General features: G+C 37.9%; 1 protein-coding gene across 1 annotated transcript in view; it reads right to left on the bottom strand.

Annotated features, from left to right (window-relative positions):
- LOC128857302 (solute carrier family 41 member 1) overlaps positions 1-17859 on the bottom strand; it is a 109952-nt gene extending 92093 nt beyond the window's left edge. The window contains exon 1 of the mRNA XM_054093001.1: positions 16840-17859. Within this exon, the coding sequence (XP_053948976.1) occupies positions 16840-16924 (85 nt within the window). The 5' untranslated portion in view covers positions 16925-17859. The remainder of the gene's footprint in view (positions 1-16839) is intronic.
- Positions 17860-21360: the final 3501 nt, after the last annotated feature.

Genomic DNA, 21360 nt, shown 5'->3' with positions numbered 1-21360 from the left:
GTGATGCCATATGCAGTCGTTGTTCCTCTACATTAAAAACTAACCCAAAACAAGAAAAATTAAAATTTACAAAATTATACGCAGTCAAAGTAGCGGGTAAAAAAAAAAAGAGAAAAACATTAAGCGGATTATTAATTATTATAGATGTTGCTATCGAATGAGCTTTGGACAAGATAAAATAAATTGTTTTCACACATTTTTTTTGCATATTTTTTCAACAATTTGAATATTTTTTTCAACACTAAATGAAAAGTTATAGTTTCGAGCTAGAGTCATCCGATGGGGGAATGTATAAAGAACATCCTCCCCAAATTTGAATAAATCGGTCTGTTAGAACTAGAAATATCCTTAGTGTCAGCTCGAACAAAATAGTTTTGAGAAAAACGCGTTTAAAGTTTTCAGACAAGACAGTTCCGAACCGATGCCATGTCACCAAAAAGGCTATAACTCATGAAATAATAAGAATTTTTAAAAATCCTCATAATGACATATTCTTAAATGTGTAAACTTTGAAAATATGCAAAAAAAACTTTAATTTTTTCAAACTTCTACACTGGAATACATTACCTATCCCTACTGGAGAGCGCTTGGTTTGAATGATGAGTAGAGGGCACAAAGGACCGGATGCATCTCTCATTTTCATTCAAATTACAAATTATTATTACATACATATGTAGATATAATAAAATACAGTACAAGATACTTGTGAATTTATATAAGTCGCCTGCCGTTATGTATAAAGCAACAACTCTTAACTTTAAAATAAAGACGCAGTTTTTTTAATTTTTGTTTTTATTGTTTTTTAGATTCGGAATGATTCATTGAGGCATATGTAAAAACAGTATATAATTTTGGCATAACTTTCCCATTTTGTTATTGCACCACCCGACGTAGTGAGAATTGTTGTTAGTGTGCAAATTAGATAAAAACATCCATAAAGATTTTTTAGTACTTTAGTAGCAAGAAGCCTGTAATTAATAGCACTAATGTAGAACCTAAAAACAGTTAAGTGCGGTAATATAAACGGAAATGAATCACAAAAGTAATAAATTTATATATTTTGGGGCATTCCCAAGGGTATCTTAAGTGTCGTATTGTTGCATGTCGTGAACTTTCTACGATGCAAAAATATATTTAGGGTATTCTATGGTACCGAAAAGCACATATTATGAATTTTCGCGCATTCGAAAAATATGTGGTTATAGTTTCGAGCCCTCTAAATATTTACTTAATTTTTAAGATCGATTAATTTGAATGTGGCATGGGTTGTGTGGCATGACGCAATAATCCAATGTCCACCAATAGTCGTTCAAGTCGGTGTGTTCACAGCACTCTCCGATGAGCGAAATTGCGTAACCAGCAGCACTTTCAAAGAAAAATGTGCCATTAATGCCACCGCTCCAAAATCCGCATCAAAGTGTTACGCACTGAGCGAGCATTGGCTTGTCGACGAACACAGGCGAGTTTTCCGAACCCCAGATGAGACAGTTTTGCTTGTTAAGCCGCTGAGCTGAAAATGCGCTCCATGAGAAACTTTGAGTTTATGAGCAAAATCAATCAAGCCACTCTAAGGCTCAAACTGAGAAGCGGATGATATGCCTTTAAGTGCTGAGTCAATTAAAGCGAGCTCTTTGTGCAAAATTAGTATCAGACTGGTGTGTAAAATGGATTGCTGAGATCGATGACGAGTCGAAGCTCCCGCACTGAGTCGTACGCACTAGGCTATGGCGCGATATTCTCGTCAGAGTGCACCGTACGACGATGGGGGCCGTGAGTGTTGCCCACTAGAATGCCTGTCTCACGACCTTTTTGCACAAATTGACATACATCAGGCGCAGTGGATGACTTATTTTGGCCAAAACTCTTTTCCAATAAGCGGACTATTTGGGCCACACGACATTGATGTTGGAAATAAGTTGGTAATATTTCCAAACGATGTTCAAGCGTAAAGCGATTCATTTCGTTACGAGGAAATATGATACAGACTTTTTGTTGAGATTTCGAGGGGGAAAGATCTGTCACTGTCAAAATAATATCTGATGCAAAAAACCCACTATATGGATCCCCCTGTAAAGCATCCAACAACTATTTTTTAATATCCATCGCTCCCCCAGGCAATGACGAAGCTCTAACTGTTCTACTGCAAATAAAAGCTTCTCATGAAATTCATCTACTCTTCGGAGATGGCATGGCTCTTTTTGCGCTACAAAAGTGAGGCAGAAATGGAGTTTACAGTGGGCATTTTTAAGTAGTTTTTCCTTTCATTTTTGAACTCTAAACTAATAGAAATAGCATCCTTCCCCGGGCATAGCAAAAAAGGCATCCGCGAATTATTACGCCCAAAAATACTCTTCTTATGCCGAAATCCATTAAATTTGTAGTGACAGTAAAGCTGCACTGAGACCTCTTGCTAACCCACGCTGTTCTTCCAAATTAGTGGGTGAATGTGAAACAAAACTGAACACAACGAAGTTTATTTTATGAGAGTGTCTGGACATTGCAGTGTTGCAGCTAACGAGTTGGCTGGCAAACTGGCTCATGAACGCTTTGCAAGCATACCATTAGGCCCTGAATCCTTTCTATGTGTCAATTCTGCTTCAACTCAACTATGGATTGATGGCTTCATGACGTCTGCATAGAAAACGTAGGTCAGAGTTCGGTTCATGCATAGTAGCCAAGTGCTTTGTGAAAGAACCGAACAGAAAATTAGCGACCTTTCTCTTAAAACTTAGTAGGAAGGACCAGAGATTACTGGTGGGTGTAATCACAAGGCACAATGCCTAAGGTCAGCATATGGCTACCATGGGAATCATTGGTGACGCAATATGCCTAACCTGTCTGGAGAATGAGGACACTGCAGAACATTTTCTCTGTAGCTGTTCGACGTTTTCTAAAATCAGACGTAGGCTTGTTGGCTTGCGATGTACTGAGTATGGATACGGTTTATATTCTTTCGCCTCCGGATCTCAATGAATCTAAAAAATTGGCGGAAGAATCCAAAACCAATTTTTCCTTCCTACCATCCATACTATATCTATCTTGTCTCATTATTATTTCTACTATAATCTACCTGGGTGTAGTACAATGATATTCCTGACTGAGGGCTTGGACTTGTCCAACCCCCACAAATCTAATCTTATCTAAACGAATCCATTAAATTTGAATCAGTAATGCGGATTCTTTTTTTTGAAATTCATAGACAATTTTTTCATGGAACTAAATGACTTTTTGTCATCTTTCAGACAGCATCATAATGCCACGTTCATAAAAGTTCTGGTTTTTATTAGCAAAAAACTGAATCGGGTACGATTTGACATCATCATCATTATTGAAATGTTTACCATTCAAGGAGTTTTCTGAAGATCGAAACAAAAAGTAATCAGATGGTGCAAGGTCAGGACTATATGGTGCATGTGGCGAAACATCTCAACCAAGCTCCAATAATTTTTTCCGAGTGACCAAAGATGTGTGAGGCCTTGCATTGTCATGATGGCATACAATACTTTTTCGATTTGTCAACTCGGGCCGCTTTGCTTCAACTGCATTGTTTAATTTCGTTAGTTGTTCAATGTAGGCATCAGAATTGATCATTCGGTTGGTTGGTAAGCGTTCCAAGTAGACAATTCCTTTGTAATCCCACCAAACTGATAACAAAACCTTCTTTTGATGAATATCAGTTTTTTATGTTATTTAAGTTTGTTAACCTGGCCTGCTCCACGATCTTTTCCGCTTGATATTGTTGTAAACAACCCATTTTCCATCGCCAGTTATCAGTCGGTTTAAAAATGGATCATTTCCATTATGTTTCTTTAGCAAATCGCAGCTGTTAATGCGTTTATTCCAGTTCGTGAGAAACCCATGTATCGAGTTTTTGAACATAGCCAAGTTGTTTTAAGTGATTTTCAATGCATGGATGTGACACATGAAGCTTCTCTGCAATCTTACGTGTTGTACTGTGACGATCCGAATCGATTATTACGTTGATTAGGGCGTCATCAACTTCAACTGGGCCACCAGAGTGTTTTGCATCTTTGAGTGAAAAATCACCAGAACGAAATTTGGCAAGCCAATTTTCACACTGCCGTTCTTTTAAGGCTTCGTCACCATAAACAACACATAACTTTTTATGAGCTTGCGATACGGTTTTCCCTTTGCGGAAATAAAAAAGCGAAATATGACGAAAACCAAACGAAAACTACACAACCGATCAAAAAACTGTTTTTTACTGATTCACAGCTGAATTGCCACCTATCAAATAACAAAATGTGTTTTCATTTGTAACCTAAAAACCTAATGAAAACCTAAAAATTCAACTGAAGCCATCTATAAATGAAATCCGCAATTATTTACTTGCCAACCCAATATAACTCCAAGCTACATACGTATTTGTGGGTATGCCAAGCAGATCCACATAATTCCTATAGATTTGTCATTTAATTCCAAACAATAAGTACATTCGGCACGTGCCACGGGATATGACTGGGGAATTCCATGCCTTCGTCCTATTGGCAACGATGCACTGCGACGCACAGCAGGAAACGTACAAGTGCTTCCTAAAATTCACCACTTTAAATTCTCTATTTTCCAATTCCAGTGTAATTCCTATGTTTGTTTAACATTCAAGTGGACTAGTTGAAGGGAAGTCATACAATAAGTCTAGGCAAACACTCTCCCAGTCAGAACGTGACTGATTATAATATTAATAATATTTGTTTACAATTTTTGTGATAGTATTCACCCCACCTGAGGCCCAAATGCTTTGTTGACATGACAACAACAGTGGCGCATTTACTGCAATGTTATCTACAAGTGGCTATTCGTTACTGTATTTTGTTGCATTTCAAGTGGTATATCAATGACATTAAACATATTTCTATGTACTCGAGTGTAGGCAGTTGAAGGTTTGAGGAATTATTAGGTGCTTTCGACGTTGACATGTGTTCAAACATAAAATATGGGAACTTTTAAATTTTTAGGCACCATTCGATTAAACAAAAACAATAACAAAAATTTGTAAGTCAAAATTTACAGCTAATTTATCCCCACGTGAGAAGTACAATAATAAATTCGAATATTGACTGAAGGTCACTGATACTAAATACTTCATTTCAATAAAAAAAATTTTATTCATTTTTAATACTTACATGGACATTATTTCAGCTAGTAAATTGTGGCTAAACTTTTTTAAAATTGTCCATAAATGTAAAGTTCTGCATGTAAAACACATACAGTGGGCATCCAATATAATGAATCTTATGTTGTGCGCTTAATTCGTAAAATCGAAAAATTCGTTCAATCGGGCAACTGTTTTTTACACACAATACCACCATCTTTTCAATTAAATTAGTAAATGCATTAATTAAAAAAAAGTATAGATTGTCTTGAATTCAACGACAGCAAAAACACGAACATTTTATGTATTTCTTATGGAGAAAGTCTTCGATTCGCGTCTGCTTTTTCACAGTTTTTAAGCTTTTCTCCTTCCGCCTATCGGTCGCCGTAGCCGAATGAGTGGGTAAGTGGCTACCATTCGGGAGTGCGTAGATTCGAACACACCATCTTCTCGTCGACTTCAAAGCTGCATTCGACAGTACGGAAAGGAGTTACTTCTATGCCGCGCTGTCTGAATTTGATATCCCCGCAAAACTAATACGGCTATGCAAGATGATGTTGCTCAACACCAGCAGCGCCGTCCGAATTGGGAAGGACCTCTCCGAGCCGTTTGCACCAAACGAGATTTCAGACAGGGTGACTCGCTGTCGTGTGACTTCTTTAACCTGATGTTGGAGAACATCGTAAGAGCCGCAGAACTAAATCGCTCAGGCACAATATTTTATAAGAGCGTACAATTGTTGGCGTATGCCGATGATATTGACATCATCGGCCTTAACAGTCGCGCTTTTAGTTCTGCCTTCTCCAAACTGGATAAAGAAGCAAAGCGAATGGGTCTGGTGGCGAACGAGGACAAAACGAACTACCTCCTGTCTTCAAACAAACAGTCGGCGCGCTCGCGTATCGGCACCTACGTCACTGTTGACAGTTATAATTTTGAGGTTGTAAAAGACTTCGTGTATTCGCCCTCTCTCGACGAACAAAACTAACACTCTACAAGGCTCTCATCATGCCCGTCCTAACGTATGGCGCAGAAGCTTGGACGATGACAACATCCGATGAAGCGACGCTTGGAGTTTTTGAGAGAAAGATTCTGCGTAAGATTTTTTGGATCTTTGCACGCTGGCAATGGCGAATATCGCAGGCGATGGAACGATGGGCTGTATGAGCTTCACGACGAAATAGACATAGCGCAGCGAATAAAGATCCAGCGGCTACGCTGGCTGGGTCATGTCGTCCGAATGGATACAAGTGTTCCGGCTCTGAAAGTATTCGATGCGAGGAAGAGGAAGGCCTCCTCTGCGTTGGAAAAATCAGGTGGATAAGGACTTGGCTTCACTTGGCTCCGATTAGCACGAGAAAGACACGACTGGCGCGCTTTGTTAAGCTCGGCCAAAATCGCGTAAGCGGTTATAGTGCAAATTAAGAAGAAGAAGAAGGTTCGAATCTCTGTGCATGAAGCACCAAAATGTTAGAAGAAGTTTTTTCGAGTAACGGTCGCCCCTCGGCAGGCAATGGCAAACCTTCGCGTGTATTCTGCCAAGGAAAAACTCCTCACAAAAAAACCATTTGCCGTTCGGAGTCGGCGGCTTTAAGCTGCAGGTCCCTCCATTTGTCGAACATCAAGACGCACACCACAAATAGGAGGAAGAGCTCGGCCAAAACCCAACAGAAGTGTACCCGCCAATTATTTATTTTTTTAAGCTTTTTTGTACAGTGCGATTTCTTGCAAATAACTAAGTACTAAAAGTTTGGACAGTTCAACATTGTACCCTGGGAACGCATTTTTCTAAACAATTTATTACATCCTTCGGATCTCCATAATTCGCGGATATGGCCTTAACTGAAGACCCTTTGGTGAAAGCGTCCAAAATCTTCAATTTAGTTGCGAATGATAAACGCTTTCGATTTGTCATTGCCCCTCGCACGAAAAAATACTTGGAACATTCAAAGTCCATGGTAATTTGTAGCTAAAACAAACTGCATCCGTACATACATATTTTCAGCAGTTAACCCTCCGATGTTCATATGGGTCTGGCCAGACCCATTCGATCTTTAAATGTATGTAGATCTTTTATTTTTAATATCTGAGGCTTCTTAGTCCATGACTTCCTAAAATGTAGTGTGCTAAACACAATGAAGTAGCAAAATTAAGATTTTTGCTATATTTGTTGTAAAAATAATAATTTTAAACTAATTTCGTTAATTAAGCTCACATGGGTCTGTGCAGACCCATATAAGCTTCTCATGTAAATTGGTTAACCGTTAGGTGTAAACAACTAAACTGTTAGCGGAGGCAGCGGCAGAGATAATTTTTTAGTTGACATTTGAAAATTAAAGTGAACACGTGTTTTTTAATTAGTGGGAAGTGTTTTTTTAAATAAAATGGAACAAGTAAATATGGATGAAGTTGATGTGATGACGCGTTTGCTTCGTAAGCTAAGTGCAGCAAATCTGAGTCCGGAAGAACGTCAGCGACTTCAGGCACAAATTGAAGAAAGAACGTAGAAGATGATGAATATTTTCCAGATGAAGATGACTTCGGTGAAGCATCAGATATAGAACAGGAAATCGAGCTAGAGGCTGTTCTGGATGAAAACAAGCCCTTCAGGCTTCAACCACAATGGAATCATGCAGCACATCTATTACCCAGGGCCTTATATACAGGTCGAAAGGTGGTAAGATGTGGAATTCAAATCCTCCACCACCTGGAAGGCCTCGTTGTCACAATGTTACAACTTTTACTCGTAAAGGGCCACTGCGAGGAGCGTCACCGAGTCATAAAGCACTTTTCAAGCTATTGCTGTCTCCTGAAATCGTAAGTATCATTGTGCGGGAAACCAACAGAAAAGCCGTTGAAGCGTTTCGTCTATGGAATGAAAAGCATCCCAGCAATAAACAGCGTTCTTGGGTAATGACTAACGAAGACGAAATGTATGCTTTTTTTGGGATGCTACTGGTGTATTCCACTCGAATTCTCAGCCAGCGAAAGAATTGTGGCCCAGTTACAATATGCCAATTTATAAGGCCACTATGTCATTGAATCGGTTCAAGATCTTAACTACTTTCATCCGTTTCGATAACAGTGGTACTCGTGCGGAGAGGTTGAAGCAAAGCAAATCTGCTGCCCTGGACGATGTATGGCTCATGCTGATGGCCAATTTAGAGAAAACATACACTCCGGATTGTCATGTAACCGTCGATGAGCAGTTATTTCCATATCGTGGGCGCGCTCGATTTACCCAATATATTCCGAGTAAGCCGGCAAAATATGGCATGAAAGTGTGGTGGATTTGTGACTCTGTTTCAAACTAGCCTTTGAAAGGTATAATTTATATCGGAAAACCACCAGGTGGCCAGCGAGAAACGAATCAAGGTGAACGGGTCGTCATGAAATTGATGGAAAATTATATGGACAGCGGTAAGACTGTTTATGCTCACAATTTTTTTTCAACATACAACTTGGCAGAAATGTTGATGGATCGTAGAGTGGCTTTCGTCGGTACCGTAAGAAAAAATAAGATCTTCATTCCGCATGAATTGCTTAACCCGAAGCGTGATGTTAAAAGCACTTTATTTTGTTATCACAATAATAATATCGCTCTGTGCTCGTATAAGGCAAAGCCGGAAAAGCCAGTAATTATGTTATCCACGGCTCATTACCGTCAAAGCACCGATCCATTGAAAGGATTCAAGCCAGATCAAATTTTGGACTACAATAAATTTAAAGCGGGGGTAGATACAATGGATCAAATGTTGACTGGCTATTCGTGCAAACGCTCGACAAACCGTTGGCCACTGGCAATGTTTTATAATATGCTTGATATTGCCGGTTTGGTCTCATTTATCATCTATGACGAGCTGAATCCGGCAAAGCAGAGTGATAAGAGGCGCTCATTTACCATTGAATTGGCACGGCAGCTAGTTATCCCACATATGACGAAACGGGCGATTAACCCATTAGTATGGAGGTTTGCTCATATAAGACAAGCAATGAATCTTTTCAATATCAAGGTGAGTATGAATTATATACACACCTACATATATCTTCGCGAATAAAGATATGTGTATGCATGTATTCATATTTAATAATTTAAAATAAATTATTTCACTACTTTTAGGTACCGGAATCATGTCCATCGACATCAGATGCAGCACAGCAAAAATCATATGCTCAAGTTGCTTCAACACGGTCATCGTACTACCATTGTGCTGCTTCTTCTTCGAAAAAGCGACGTAAAACTCGTTATAACTGCAGCAAATTTAATCGTCCCATATGTCTTAATGAATATTCCATGCAACTATATATGTAGTTGTAAACCCAATTGCTCTTCGTAATTAATACTAATCCGTTCAAATAAATAAATAAAATAATTTTTAAAACCGTTTTTCTTACATTATTTGTATGGGTCTGGGCAGACCCTTATGATGCACTTACCGCATCATAAGGCACCGAACATCGGAGGGTTAAACTACAGTTGGCTTAACGAAGCTTTTTTTTCTTGTTTTCTGCAAAGGACGCCAAGGTTAAGCTAAAAACATAAACAGCTTCGTTATATCGAATACAAAAATTTATTAGCGTTCGTAATATAGAAATATCAGTGAGATAATTTTTGTTATTCCGAAAGTTCATTAAACCGGATGTTCACTGTATATGTAAAGCTTTGTGTTAAAGCGTCTTAATGGCCTCAACTGTTTTTACGGTGAAATTTTTATTAACCGATAAAGTAATTGCCGCTTATCAAGGTTTACAATTCGGTGGAAAAGAAAATCATAAATATACACTTGCAGTTGAACCCATAGTAGATACGACGAAGTTAATGGGGTTAGGCAAATAGTCGTTGCATGCATATATGTACGTATGTTCGCATGTGCTAAAATAAAATCTAAATAATTTTTAATAAAATTCCTTCAGCTCGTCATTTTCTTAGTTTTTTTCTCCAAATTACAATTGTAAATAAAATATAAACATTGTCACCCATTCATTACACACACGTCTGGTAGAGGATATTTCATTTCATGATCATTTCACTTCGTAGAGACTCTTCATGAGGGAACTCTAATTATTTGCTTTCAGTTATGATACAGTAGGTGAGCGCTAAAATTTCACTAACTGATCTCTATATTCAAATTTTTGTTGTTGTATCTGTCGTATTTGTGCAGAATTTTCGTTTGAAAAACTTCAGAAAAAAAGAAGTTCTGCCAAACAAACGGTAATGAGGTTCGTTAGAGCAAAGTTTCGCCGGATGTTCATTTTCTGCGTACTAATGAAAATGCCAAATTGAACTGTAAAACGTATTTATCTAAAATACGGATATACGAGTATTTACAGTAAAGTTTACGACAAAACTACCGAAACGTATAATAAACTCGATGTTTGCTTTTTTTTCTTAATATGGCTTGAAAGGTTTTTAAGAATGGGGATCATTAAATTAAACAGAAAACCAAATATTCACATTTTCCAGCAATTTCATGCCTTCTATGTCCTATAATTGGCTGTTGAACTGGAAGTTCTGAAAGTCCAACGGACAATAATTGAAGAGCTTAGCTATTGAAATTTGAAAAGAGGGAGCCAAAAAACACAACCAAGAATGATAACTCCTAAAACACTCAAACTAAAAAGCCCATTGTATTCAAAGCACTGGAAAATAAAAGGGTTGATAGTCTAGGAGGAAAGGATCACTTCTCATGTGAGGAAAGGATAGATCACTTCTCTTCGCCCTTTCGTCCTAGACTTTCAACCCTGAGAGAGAGAGATAGGATAGAACTAGACAGAGATAGCTAGTCTTGTGAGAATTTTCCAGATGCTTTGGCAAATCTGAAAATGTCCTCTAGTTTGAGAGAACGAATTTTACTCATACTCCTGACATCGGATGCCACAATTTGTAGCCTTGTTCTAACAAAGGCAGGACACTCGCAGAGAAAATGCTCAGTGCTATCCGCCTCTGTAAGCAAGTCAAGTAAGTCGGGTTCGCAATGATTCGAATGGTGATCTTATGCTGATCCCATGGGTTGTGTGCTGTAATAATACCGACTATTAACCGAACGCCTTTTTTACTAAGTTTTAGAACAAAGTTCGGCAGTCTCCTGTTCGGGCTTGTCACAAAACACTTTGCAGTTCTGCAGCATTCTAGACTGTAAATTGCATACATAATCGGGAGTCATGGAATCGGGAGTCGGAGCAGATGTTTTCTCTAAATCAGCCAATTTTTCTCTTTCTTTAAAACTGCCGAATACTGCTAGTGTTTTTCGGGCAGAAGTCTTGGCGATCCTGAAGGCATGCAGAATGTTTAGGGAACGTGGGAGCGAGGGAGATATGAACATTGTCAAGCTGCAATCAAGGGACTGACGACGCCATGATGCAGATCCAAACTGGTCAACTCCAATAAGGAGGAGATAAAATCTCTTGAGTGTGCTGGTAACATTTCTCTAATCTAAATTCCAGGACAAAGGAACATACAGGGAAATGAAATTTCTGATGAGCTTGCCAAGAACGTGTCGACTGAAATGATCTCAGAGGTCTCCTATACGGTCATCGGTATCCCCTTGAGTGCTATTAAAGAGAAATTACACAACTTACATATTTCTCAGAAAAGCACAAACCAGAAGGAGCTCCAAACAATAGACGCAGGACGCCGAAAGTTCTAAGGACTCCATACCATTCGTTTTCTAAACTCGTAGCTGTGTTTATCGCTGGGTCTACCTTTTACTCCCCGTTGCAGAAGCTGTGTGGACCTTTAAGAGAAGGAGACTGTAGAGTACTTTCTCTGTAAATATCCGGTCTTGGTAGCTAGACGAATAAGGTCACTGGGTGCTCCATTCTTCAACAGCCCGGAGCAGTACTCCCACGTAAGTCCCACCAACCTTTTCCATTACATCAACAGCTCTGGTTGGTTGTAGGTATCTGCTCGTTGGAGGTATCGAAATGGTATCAAAATGGCGCTTTAGTGTTACTTGAGGATTGCCACTAAACCATCTCATCTACCAACCTATCTACCTACAAAAACCATATAAATGAAAAATTGAAACGTTGTGCAAATTAAAATAAATTCTTCAAACTGCACAATGGATAAAAGGTTTGGAAAAAGTTTGAAATTTTGATATAACTTTTTTTAATCTTAAGCAGTTTAGAAGGCGTTTATCGTGTTTGCTGCGACATAAACTGTCTTCTGCGCATAACGTAGGATTTATACCGGAGATCTTCATGGACAACTCGACGGATACGACACTCAGAAACATTAAGCTGCCTCACAAAGACTCTCCACGATCATCATCGCTTGCACTTATGAAATAAAGTCGGCAGATCGGACGGTGTCAAAACGTTTCTAAAGTTTTATGGAATGAATGAACGGGCGCACTTAAGAAAATTTGAGATTTGTGAATCGGTGTGATTCGCAGTTATAGCGACGTCGACTGCATGTCTCTTCATTTCTTGAGTTAAGTTGTAGTGCTCCATGTCTTATCTGAAACAGAGCATTAAGAAAGTAATGATTTCGGGAAGTTATAGCCACATATATGCATGACCATAACTAGAGTGTGCAGCCTGTATAATTGGCGCTTACACCCTTTATTTGATGTTTGGTCGAGCTCTTCCTATTTGTGGTTTGCGTCTTGATGTTTTTCAGCAAATGGAGGGAACTAAAATTTTGTACCGCCTCCTAACGGCAGGAGAAGGAACTTTATATACTAAGGGAAATAGCGGCAGGCTAGTCAGCTACCCTGTCAGAAAGCAAATAGATTAACATAACCAACGCAAAACAAATGTCTTGTCGAGGTCCTATGCTCCCGAGAGGAGGGAACAAGGAAAAAAAAAAATACTAATGGAAATGTTGACATTGAAAACCAATTTTACAAGCACAAAATATGTGTAAATGTGGTAGTTGCTCAAGTGCTATTACCCTTAACAGATTCACCTTGGTTTTTGTGCTATATTTTGATAGAAAAAGGTATTAAAATTATGTATGCTGTAGTTATTAAACGCACTGTAGTATCGCATATCTGCGTTTTAAAAGGTCATAAACCCAACCAAGTGATAACTGTAAGCTTTTCTGATTGGTTTGATGCATACCTTATATTGACAAATATAATGCATTAATTTTAATCAACAACGTAATTATTTTGTTTTCATAACAACTCGTACTTTTATACGGATATTGAGTGTTTGCAAAGCGGTTGAACTGATTAGATTTCATTTTCATGGAAAATGTTGACAAATGCCTTACTAATTGCAATAAACATTAAGAACGAATATACCATACACATATCACATTTAAAAATAGCTTCAAATTCACTTCTTCCTGGAGGGCTATTCAAAAATTTTATTTAGTATAAGAACACACCATTCGCGGAGAAACGAAACTAGAATAAAAAAATATCTCATTTAAGATCTTCGAATAAAAATTTTGCTCAAAGTACTTAAAGATAGGGAGCAGAGCAAAAAATTAACGTAAATAGAGTTATCATGTTAATAGCTGACAGCTCAGGCAGAAACATACATACCTACATATTTACTTATCTACATATACTAGTATAAACTCGGAGGTAGGAGGGTATTACCAGTTTCTTATCATGAAGTAATAATATTGATTGCAATTTTTCGTTGAGCTACTTCAATACACAAGCATTGACAGGTGACACTCAAAAACGCAATATACCTACAATGCATTAATGTGTGGCAAACAATAACATTAATGTGTGACAAGATGAACAAAATGAAAGTAAAATTGAGGCTCTTTGCAGAATAATCCTGAGAGATAACCAACAGAGGTTCAGTACATAGCTTGCTATGCAGTGAAATAAAAGTAATTCAAATAACTTAATCCTAGGCATTAGCTGGAAAGGAGAAGGGTTGGGTACAAATGTCTAATAGCAAGACTGATAGAATTCATCGTGGTCTATAATCATTTAACGCGGCACTTCGTTTTCATTAGTTTGTTTACTTTACATGTCACAAATCACAGCCATTCACTGAATTTTTGCAAACATGTAATTTCTTCTCCTTTTGTTTGTTTTGTATTGGTAAGGAGCCTGACGTCAGACTTGTAAAAATCGCGAAAATAAAGTAACTGTTTAGGGAATATGCCACCGTCAGTATTCAATTCGTCTTGGAGAATACGTGTGAAATGAGCGGACAAAATTCTACTGGCGGGTCGCCAATGAGGTTACCGCCAAAGTTACTTGCTCAATTTCGTTTTTCACCATAGTTGAAGGCCAAAACTGGCAATCTATCATAGTTGATTGATTACGTATAAGTTAAACTATATAGGGTCCGGCACTCGAACTGCACAGGTATCAGCTGTCTGTTAGTTGGCTTTGGCTAAATGACAGTCCAGAGTATTGTTTACAAGCGCGCGGTATCATTTTGCCGAGAGACCCGAAAGGAAAATCAGTAATGGATTTCAAACGTAATAGTGTGATTGCATTATATTTGGCTTGAAAATCACAACCAGCGATTATTCGTGAATACGAGCACCTTCAATAAATATAGTTTTTGTTTATCGGACCATTACTCCTTACAATGGTACTGGTAGCAACGCGAAACGTCATGAAGGTGGTCATCAAAAGACTACAACGTCCCGTGAAATGGTTGAAAAAGTGAAGAAGCGACTTGAGCGAAATCTCCGGCGAAGTGTCAATCAAATGGCAAAAGAACTGAAAATATCTAACCGTAGCATCTGCTGCATATTGAAAAATGATCTCAAAGTCAATCCTTACAAGATCCAAAAGGCACATGATCTCACACCAAAGCAGCAACAAGGCAAACTTGAGAGAGTGAAGGAGTTGCTTCACTTGGCCGAAAGTGGAAAATTTCCGAACATTGTGTTTTCTGACGAGAAAATTGTGCAATTCGTAAACTCCCAAACGAAATGGGTTTATTTGACCGATTTTATTCGAGTCATCACTTGGCCACCAGGAGGCAGACCCGCCACTGGTAATGGTTTGGGCCGCTGTAACCGCAGATGGGCGCTCTCCAATCGTTTTCATCGAGCCTGGTGGCAAAGAAAATGCGAAATATTATCGGGAAAGTATTCTGGATGTTGCTTTGAAGTCGTGTGCAGACAAACATTTCGGTGGCAGACCATGGAGGTCTCAACAGGACTCGGCACCATATCACAAAGCTCGAGTGAACCAAGAATGGCTAAAAAAACAACGTTCCGAACTTCATAACATCCACACACAATGGTTCTCAAATTCCCCAGACCCGAATCCGATGGATTATTCTCTTTGGACCATTTTGGAGAGCGAGATCCGAACTAAAAGATTCACCAATCTCGATGCGCTGGAAAAAGACATTGTCCGCGAGTGGACCAAAATACCTGCAAGTCACATTCGGGCAGCATTCTGAAGCATCTCAAGGCCATATTCGAGGCAAAAGGTGGTCATATCGAGCAAAAGTAAATTGATTCTTGATTTTATATTATTTCACACATTTCTTACTTTGAAGTGAATAAAAGAAACTAAATTTTTGGTCTTTTTAATTGCTTACACTTCAAGTGCCGTACTGCGGGTAAAGACTTTTAATAATTGGCGTTTTGCACGGAGAGTTACTGAAGAGAAATTATTTAGTAGGAAAGTGAGTTGACGCTTTAGAGCAAATGTTTCATTCTACTTTAAGTTTAATAGCATTTGCATACATATGTAAACTTATTTGAAACTCGTTAAGGTTAATGTTACATATGTTGTTGCGTGGTATTTCGTTATGCCATGTTAGGTTTTGTTATGCTATGTTATGTTCAGTCATGCTATGTTTTGTTATGCCAAGTTATGTTATGTTTTCATTTTAGTCTATGTTTAGTTTGTTTTCGTATGCTACCAGGTTATATTTTGTGATGCTATGTTCTGTTAGGATATGACATATTTTTACTGTTATTCTATGTTTTGTTTCTTTTCACATGCTACTGCGTGTTATGCTATGTTGTGTTATGTTATATGATGCACTATGTGGAGCATTGGTATATTATGGAACTAAGAAAAAATACAATATAGAAATTTAGAAAGTTTATTGAAAATGTAATATAGAAGCAAAAGATATTGAAAATGGCGATCCGGTCTCAATACAATGCAAATACGTAAACATAAACTCATAACTAAACATAATATAGTTAGTTTGCTATGTTTACTATATTCAGCGGTGCTTGCTGCAGCTATGTTATGTTGCAAATGGTGTAAAGGTAGGGCAGTAACTCAACAATCAATTAACGACACGCAGCTGTTTTAGTACTACATTCACTTCAGTTACGCAAAAGTTAATATTCCACATAATTCTGCATTTGGCGGATGACGCATGGCACAGTTTAGTTTTGGGAAATAATATTTCTAAGTATAAATACTCAGAATTTTAGCGAATATTTAGGAAAATTAATTTCAATAAATCCCATTGACTCAGATTTGTGGAGTTTTTATGTGTAAGGACTTGGTTTTTATGTCGCCTTTATTTCTGTCATTCACATTAGACTGATCAAAAATAGTCTGAAATATATTAACACTTTAAATTTGCAGACTTAAAGCATTTTTTGCAGCACTAAAACGATAAGAAATATCAGAAAATACACATTTTTAAGCAGCACAAAATACAATTTCCCCCAAGCCTTTTTTATTCTTAACCTCACATAAAATCTCTGGGGGTCAAGAACCTATAATTTTTGCATCAATAATCTAATACTGCAATTGTACGTAGATATGCGTACACATAAATATGTAATTATGAAAAAAAAAGTTTCACTTTACCTTCATCGCTTGAGCCAAGCGGCATATAGCCACGCGCTGATTGCTTGTTAAAGCAGAAGACTTCGAAATTTCTAAATGCACTCATTTCCGAAACACTTTTGATGTCTGCGCTTTGACCCCCAATAATAATAGTAAACTTGCGGCAGGTTAAAAGCGTCTTTCTGAAATTTCGCTTCACATTTGCTTTTTTCGACTTCTTGCACACTACATCTTACTGGCTAGATAAAACAAAAACTATTTAGCAAAGTAAATTCAAAATTAAATTATACAAAAGAGTTTCATTGGCACAAAAGTATGCACAAAGAGTACGCGCACCGCGAAATAGTTCGATATGGCGTTATATTCCACTGACAATCCGATCGCGTTTACTGACACCCAAGCCACAAACAAATGCGAATTTGCTATAGAATTTGTTAATAACTAACTTGCGTGAGTAAGTGTGTGTGCGTATTTATAAGATTTGCAATAACTATATATCACTGATGGGTTATATTATTTTTTACAGCTTTTACGTGTTTGCTGTTTTCTTTTCTTTTTATTTTATTTTTTTTAATTTTTCTCGTATTAGTAAAAATGTTTTGTATGAATGTAAATGTATGTATGTATATGTATATCATTGTTACATGCACGTACAGGCATACATATATTCTAAGGCATTTTTCCTTTTGTTTTGTGTTGAATTTTCAATAATTGCTTGCAGCCTATGTGAATATGTATATCTGAGACCGAATGTGGTAAGATCGCTTGCCGTAAGTGTGAGTGTATACTGCGCGCGTTTATTGCACTCGCACGCCAAAGGTAAATCGATGAGCGAACCGCTTGATGGCACCGACGGCAGCACTACCAATTTTAAACCGTCACATCACAGTTTGCACGCCCGACTAACAATATTCCAAACCCAATATTTGAAGTTGTGCAGTGGGTGTCTCAGTTAAAAGGTGTCTCAAGTCGAGCTTCACATTTATAGAATTTAGCGAAAGAGTTGCGAGTAAATTTTAATTTCTTCATTTTGCTCAACACATTTTTATTTGTGTAGTTTTGTAGCCAAATATGTTTGTATGTATGTGCATATGTACACATTCGAATTTTGAATTTTGACAGGTTTATTCCATTACTCGACATTCACAGCTGTTTTTGTAATCTCGTTTCAGTATTCCCAACAATTCAAATAATAATTTAATTGAAATTCATACATACAAACATAAGTAGGAATACACATAAGTGCATACTGGTACACACACGAGTATGTATGTTTAAACAAGCCGCCTTATTAGCTCTCAAAACGTCAAGCTCACGAGTTTCTGCAGACACGTTCGGAATATTTTTTGGTACTGGTTCTAAAGTAAGTATGCACACACTTCAATACATTGGTATGCATTAGATATGTACATGCGTATCAGAGTACGAGGTGTGGCTATTGAATAACCAGACTGATGCTGCCATGGAGCGAATACGCATGTGTTAAATGCTACCGACCGCCAACTGTTGAGCGCAAAGTTTTTCCTGCGAACTCAGCATCGCTCGCTGCTATAAACAAAGTTGTGTGGCTTTAGTATTCGTTGGTATTAGACCCTTCTTAGAGCTCATTCCGCATTGCTTATCAAGAGGTTTCTAGTTGATTTGTGTAGGAAGTACAGAGTCCGGCACTCGAAGTGTAACCAAGTTCAAACCGCTCGCGCAAATGATGCACGGACATCAGCTGTCTGTTAATTGACTAACACTTGCCGAGAGTAAACGCCATTAAACGAAATCAGTAATGGATTTCAAACGTAATAGTGTGATTGCGTTATATTTGGCTTGAAAATCACAACCAGTGATTATTCGTGAGCTCGAGCATCTTAAAGTAAATAAATTTTTTGCTTATCGGACCATTACTCGTTACAATGATACTGGTAGCAACGCGAAACGTCATGGAGGTGGTCATCAAAAGACTGCAACGTCCCGTGAAATGGTTAAAAAGTGAAGAAACGACTTGAGCGAAAGCCCCAACGCAGTGTCAATCAAATGGCGAAAGAACGGAAAATATCTGACCGTAGCAGCCGCTGCATACTGAAAAATGATCTAAAAGTCAAGCCTTACAAGATCCAAAAGGCACATGATCTCACACCAAAGCAGCGACAAGTCAGACTTGAGAGAGCGAAGTGGTCAATTTCTGAACATTGTGTTTTTTGACAAGAAAATTTTTCAAATTGAGTAATTCGTAAACTCCCAAAACGATAGGGTTTATTCAACCGACCGTTCATATGGGAATTTAAGGAGGCAGCACCCGTCACAGGTAATGGTTTGGACCGCTGTAACCGCAGATGGGCGCTCTCCAATCGGTTTCATCGAGCCTGGCGTCAAGGTAAATGCGAAATATTATCGGGAAAGTTTTATGGAGGTTGCTTTGAAGCAGTGGGCAGACAAACATTTCTGTGGCAGACCATGGACGTTTCAACAGGACTCGGTACCGTCTCACAAAGCTCGAGCGAACCAAGAATGGCTAAAAAACAACGTTCCGAACTTCATATCGTCCACACAATGGCTCTCAAATTTACCAGACGCGAATCCGATGAATTATTCTCTTTGGGCCATTATGGAGAGCAAGGTCCGACCTAAAAGATTGACCAATCTCGTGGCGCTGAAAAAAGGCCATTGTCCGCAAATGGGCCAAAATACCTGCGAGTCACTTTCGGGCAGCTTACGATTCGTTTCTGGACCGTCTCAAGACCATAGTCAAAGCAAAAGGTAGATATATCGAGCAAAAGTAAATTGATTCTTAGTTTTGTATTATTTTCACACATTTCTTGCTTTGAATTAAATAAAAGTAATGTTCCAAACTAAATTTATGACATTTTTCATTGGTTACACTTCGCGTGCCGTACCCTGTAAGAGTGTGTGGATATAGGAGTGTACATTGAATGTGATAACATAATAAGTAAATTCTATTAAATAAAAAAAATGTGTTTTTAGTATCAATCTCATTATTTAATAGTCACACCTTGTACTTACATACTTTCATATACTTTTTATCAGCTTAACCCAGTTCAGTGCCATCAGTGTGCCGGTTCGCTTCTTCTGCTTCCGCAAAGAAACTGTCCATTATTGTTTTCAAATGCCCGCTTAAAAATATTTGTATTGATGCCTGTACACATGTGTATGCACATGTGAATGTATCGCGGCGTGGGCGTGAGTGAATAACACGTGACGTTTGTGAGTGACCACCTACTTATAGTTATACCATTGACCAAGTAGTCGAACGCCGAGAATAATGATTATTTTTTCTTAAGTCGCTGTGCTCAAGTAAGATGCGGATTTAAGTAAGTAAGGAATGCTTGAACCAGTACACATGTGTACATGTGTGAAGTGTACATTCACCGACAAAATAAAAACGCCGGCGACAATTTTCTTTCAGCTTCGGTACTTTTTCTGACATATATACATATATGTATATATATACATATATATATACATATTTTTTTTTTATAAATATCACGAAATAAATGCTTTTTGCATCAAAGCTCATAAAAAAAACGAAAATGTTCCACTACGCACCTCGAACGTCAGAAAAAGTACCATAGGTGGATGGATTCTTCTTTAGTGAAATATGTTATTATTTTGGACTCTTATTTTTAATCTCTTACTTTCCTAAGTACTTGTAGTTAATTTAGTAATAAACTTTTTATTTACCCATAGTCTATAAATTTATATGAATAAACAAATGAGTAAAATAATTAACCCCTTGCCTTATGAATCGAGCGACGATTGTGTGTGCCACTTTCGCTTAAAGCTTTTCTTGTGCGTAAAAACAGCCTCATTTTTGATACGAGCTTTTCACTTTTGAACAGAAAAAGTCATCACGTGTCTGATACGAGATTCTCATTTTAGGAATGGAAGTAGAATCACGTCTCTCACCGGTTATTTAAGGCAAAGAGTTAATGCGTTTCACATGACGGCGGTTAGTCTGGAACTTATGGGTTTCTGGAACTTATGGGTTTAAATTGAGCAACTCAACATTAAAGAGTTTCTGGCCACCCGTAAGCAAGGGCGAAGCTTCGAGCATATTATAAAAAGGATTTCTCATAATAATCAAGCGAAATAAAATTAAAGAGCAGTCTCTGGGTATACACACAACACAAACCGAAGTTCATTTTAAACTGTCAAGAGCTTTTGTAATAATACTTTATTTTATAATTTATTGTAACAATACTTTAACGACGGTATGCACCTCGTAATAGAATGACATTTTTTAATGCGATATACATCAAAATATATTAATATTTGCATTTAGTTTTAAGTCCCAGTGTACTAGCCTTAGAAAGAGTGCCAGTGACCAAACATTATTAAATATTTATGTAGTAAAATATCTTTTATACACCCCAATACTCTCACAAACATCACAAAAGCTATTATACTCTCCAAGATCGACTATGGTTGGTGTGCAAACACAAATATCAAGCAACAGGAACCTATATATCATGCTGTTATACGCGTAAAAGCATTCCCGACATCACCCGTGAAATGCATTATGGGCGAAACTGG

Source organism: Anastrepha ludens, chromosome 3 (genome assembly GCF_028408465.1).
Source record: "Anastrepha ludens isolate Willacy chromosome 3, idAnaLude1.1, whole genome shotgun sequence".
Classification (NCBI taxonomy): Eukaryota; Metazoa; Arthropoda; class Insecta; order Diptera; family Tephritidae; genus Anastrepha; species Anastrepha ludens.
Note: the sequence above shows the minus strand (reverse complement) of the source record. Positions and strands in the feature narration are given on the sequence as shown.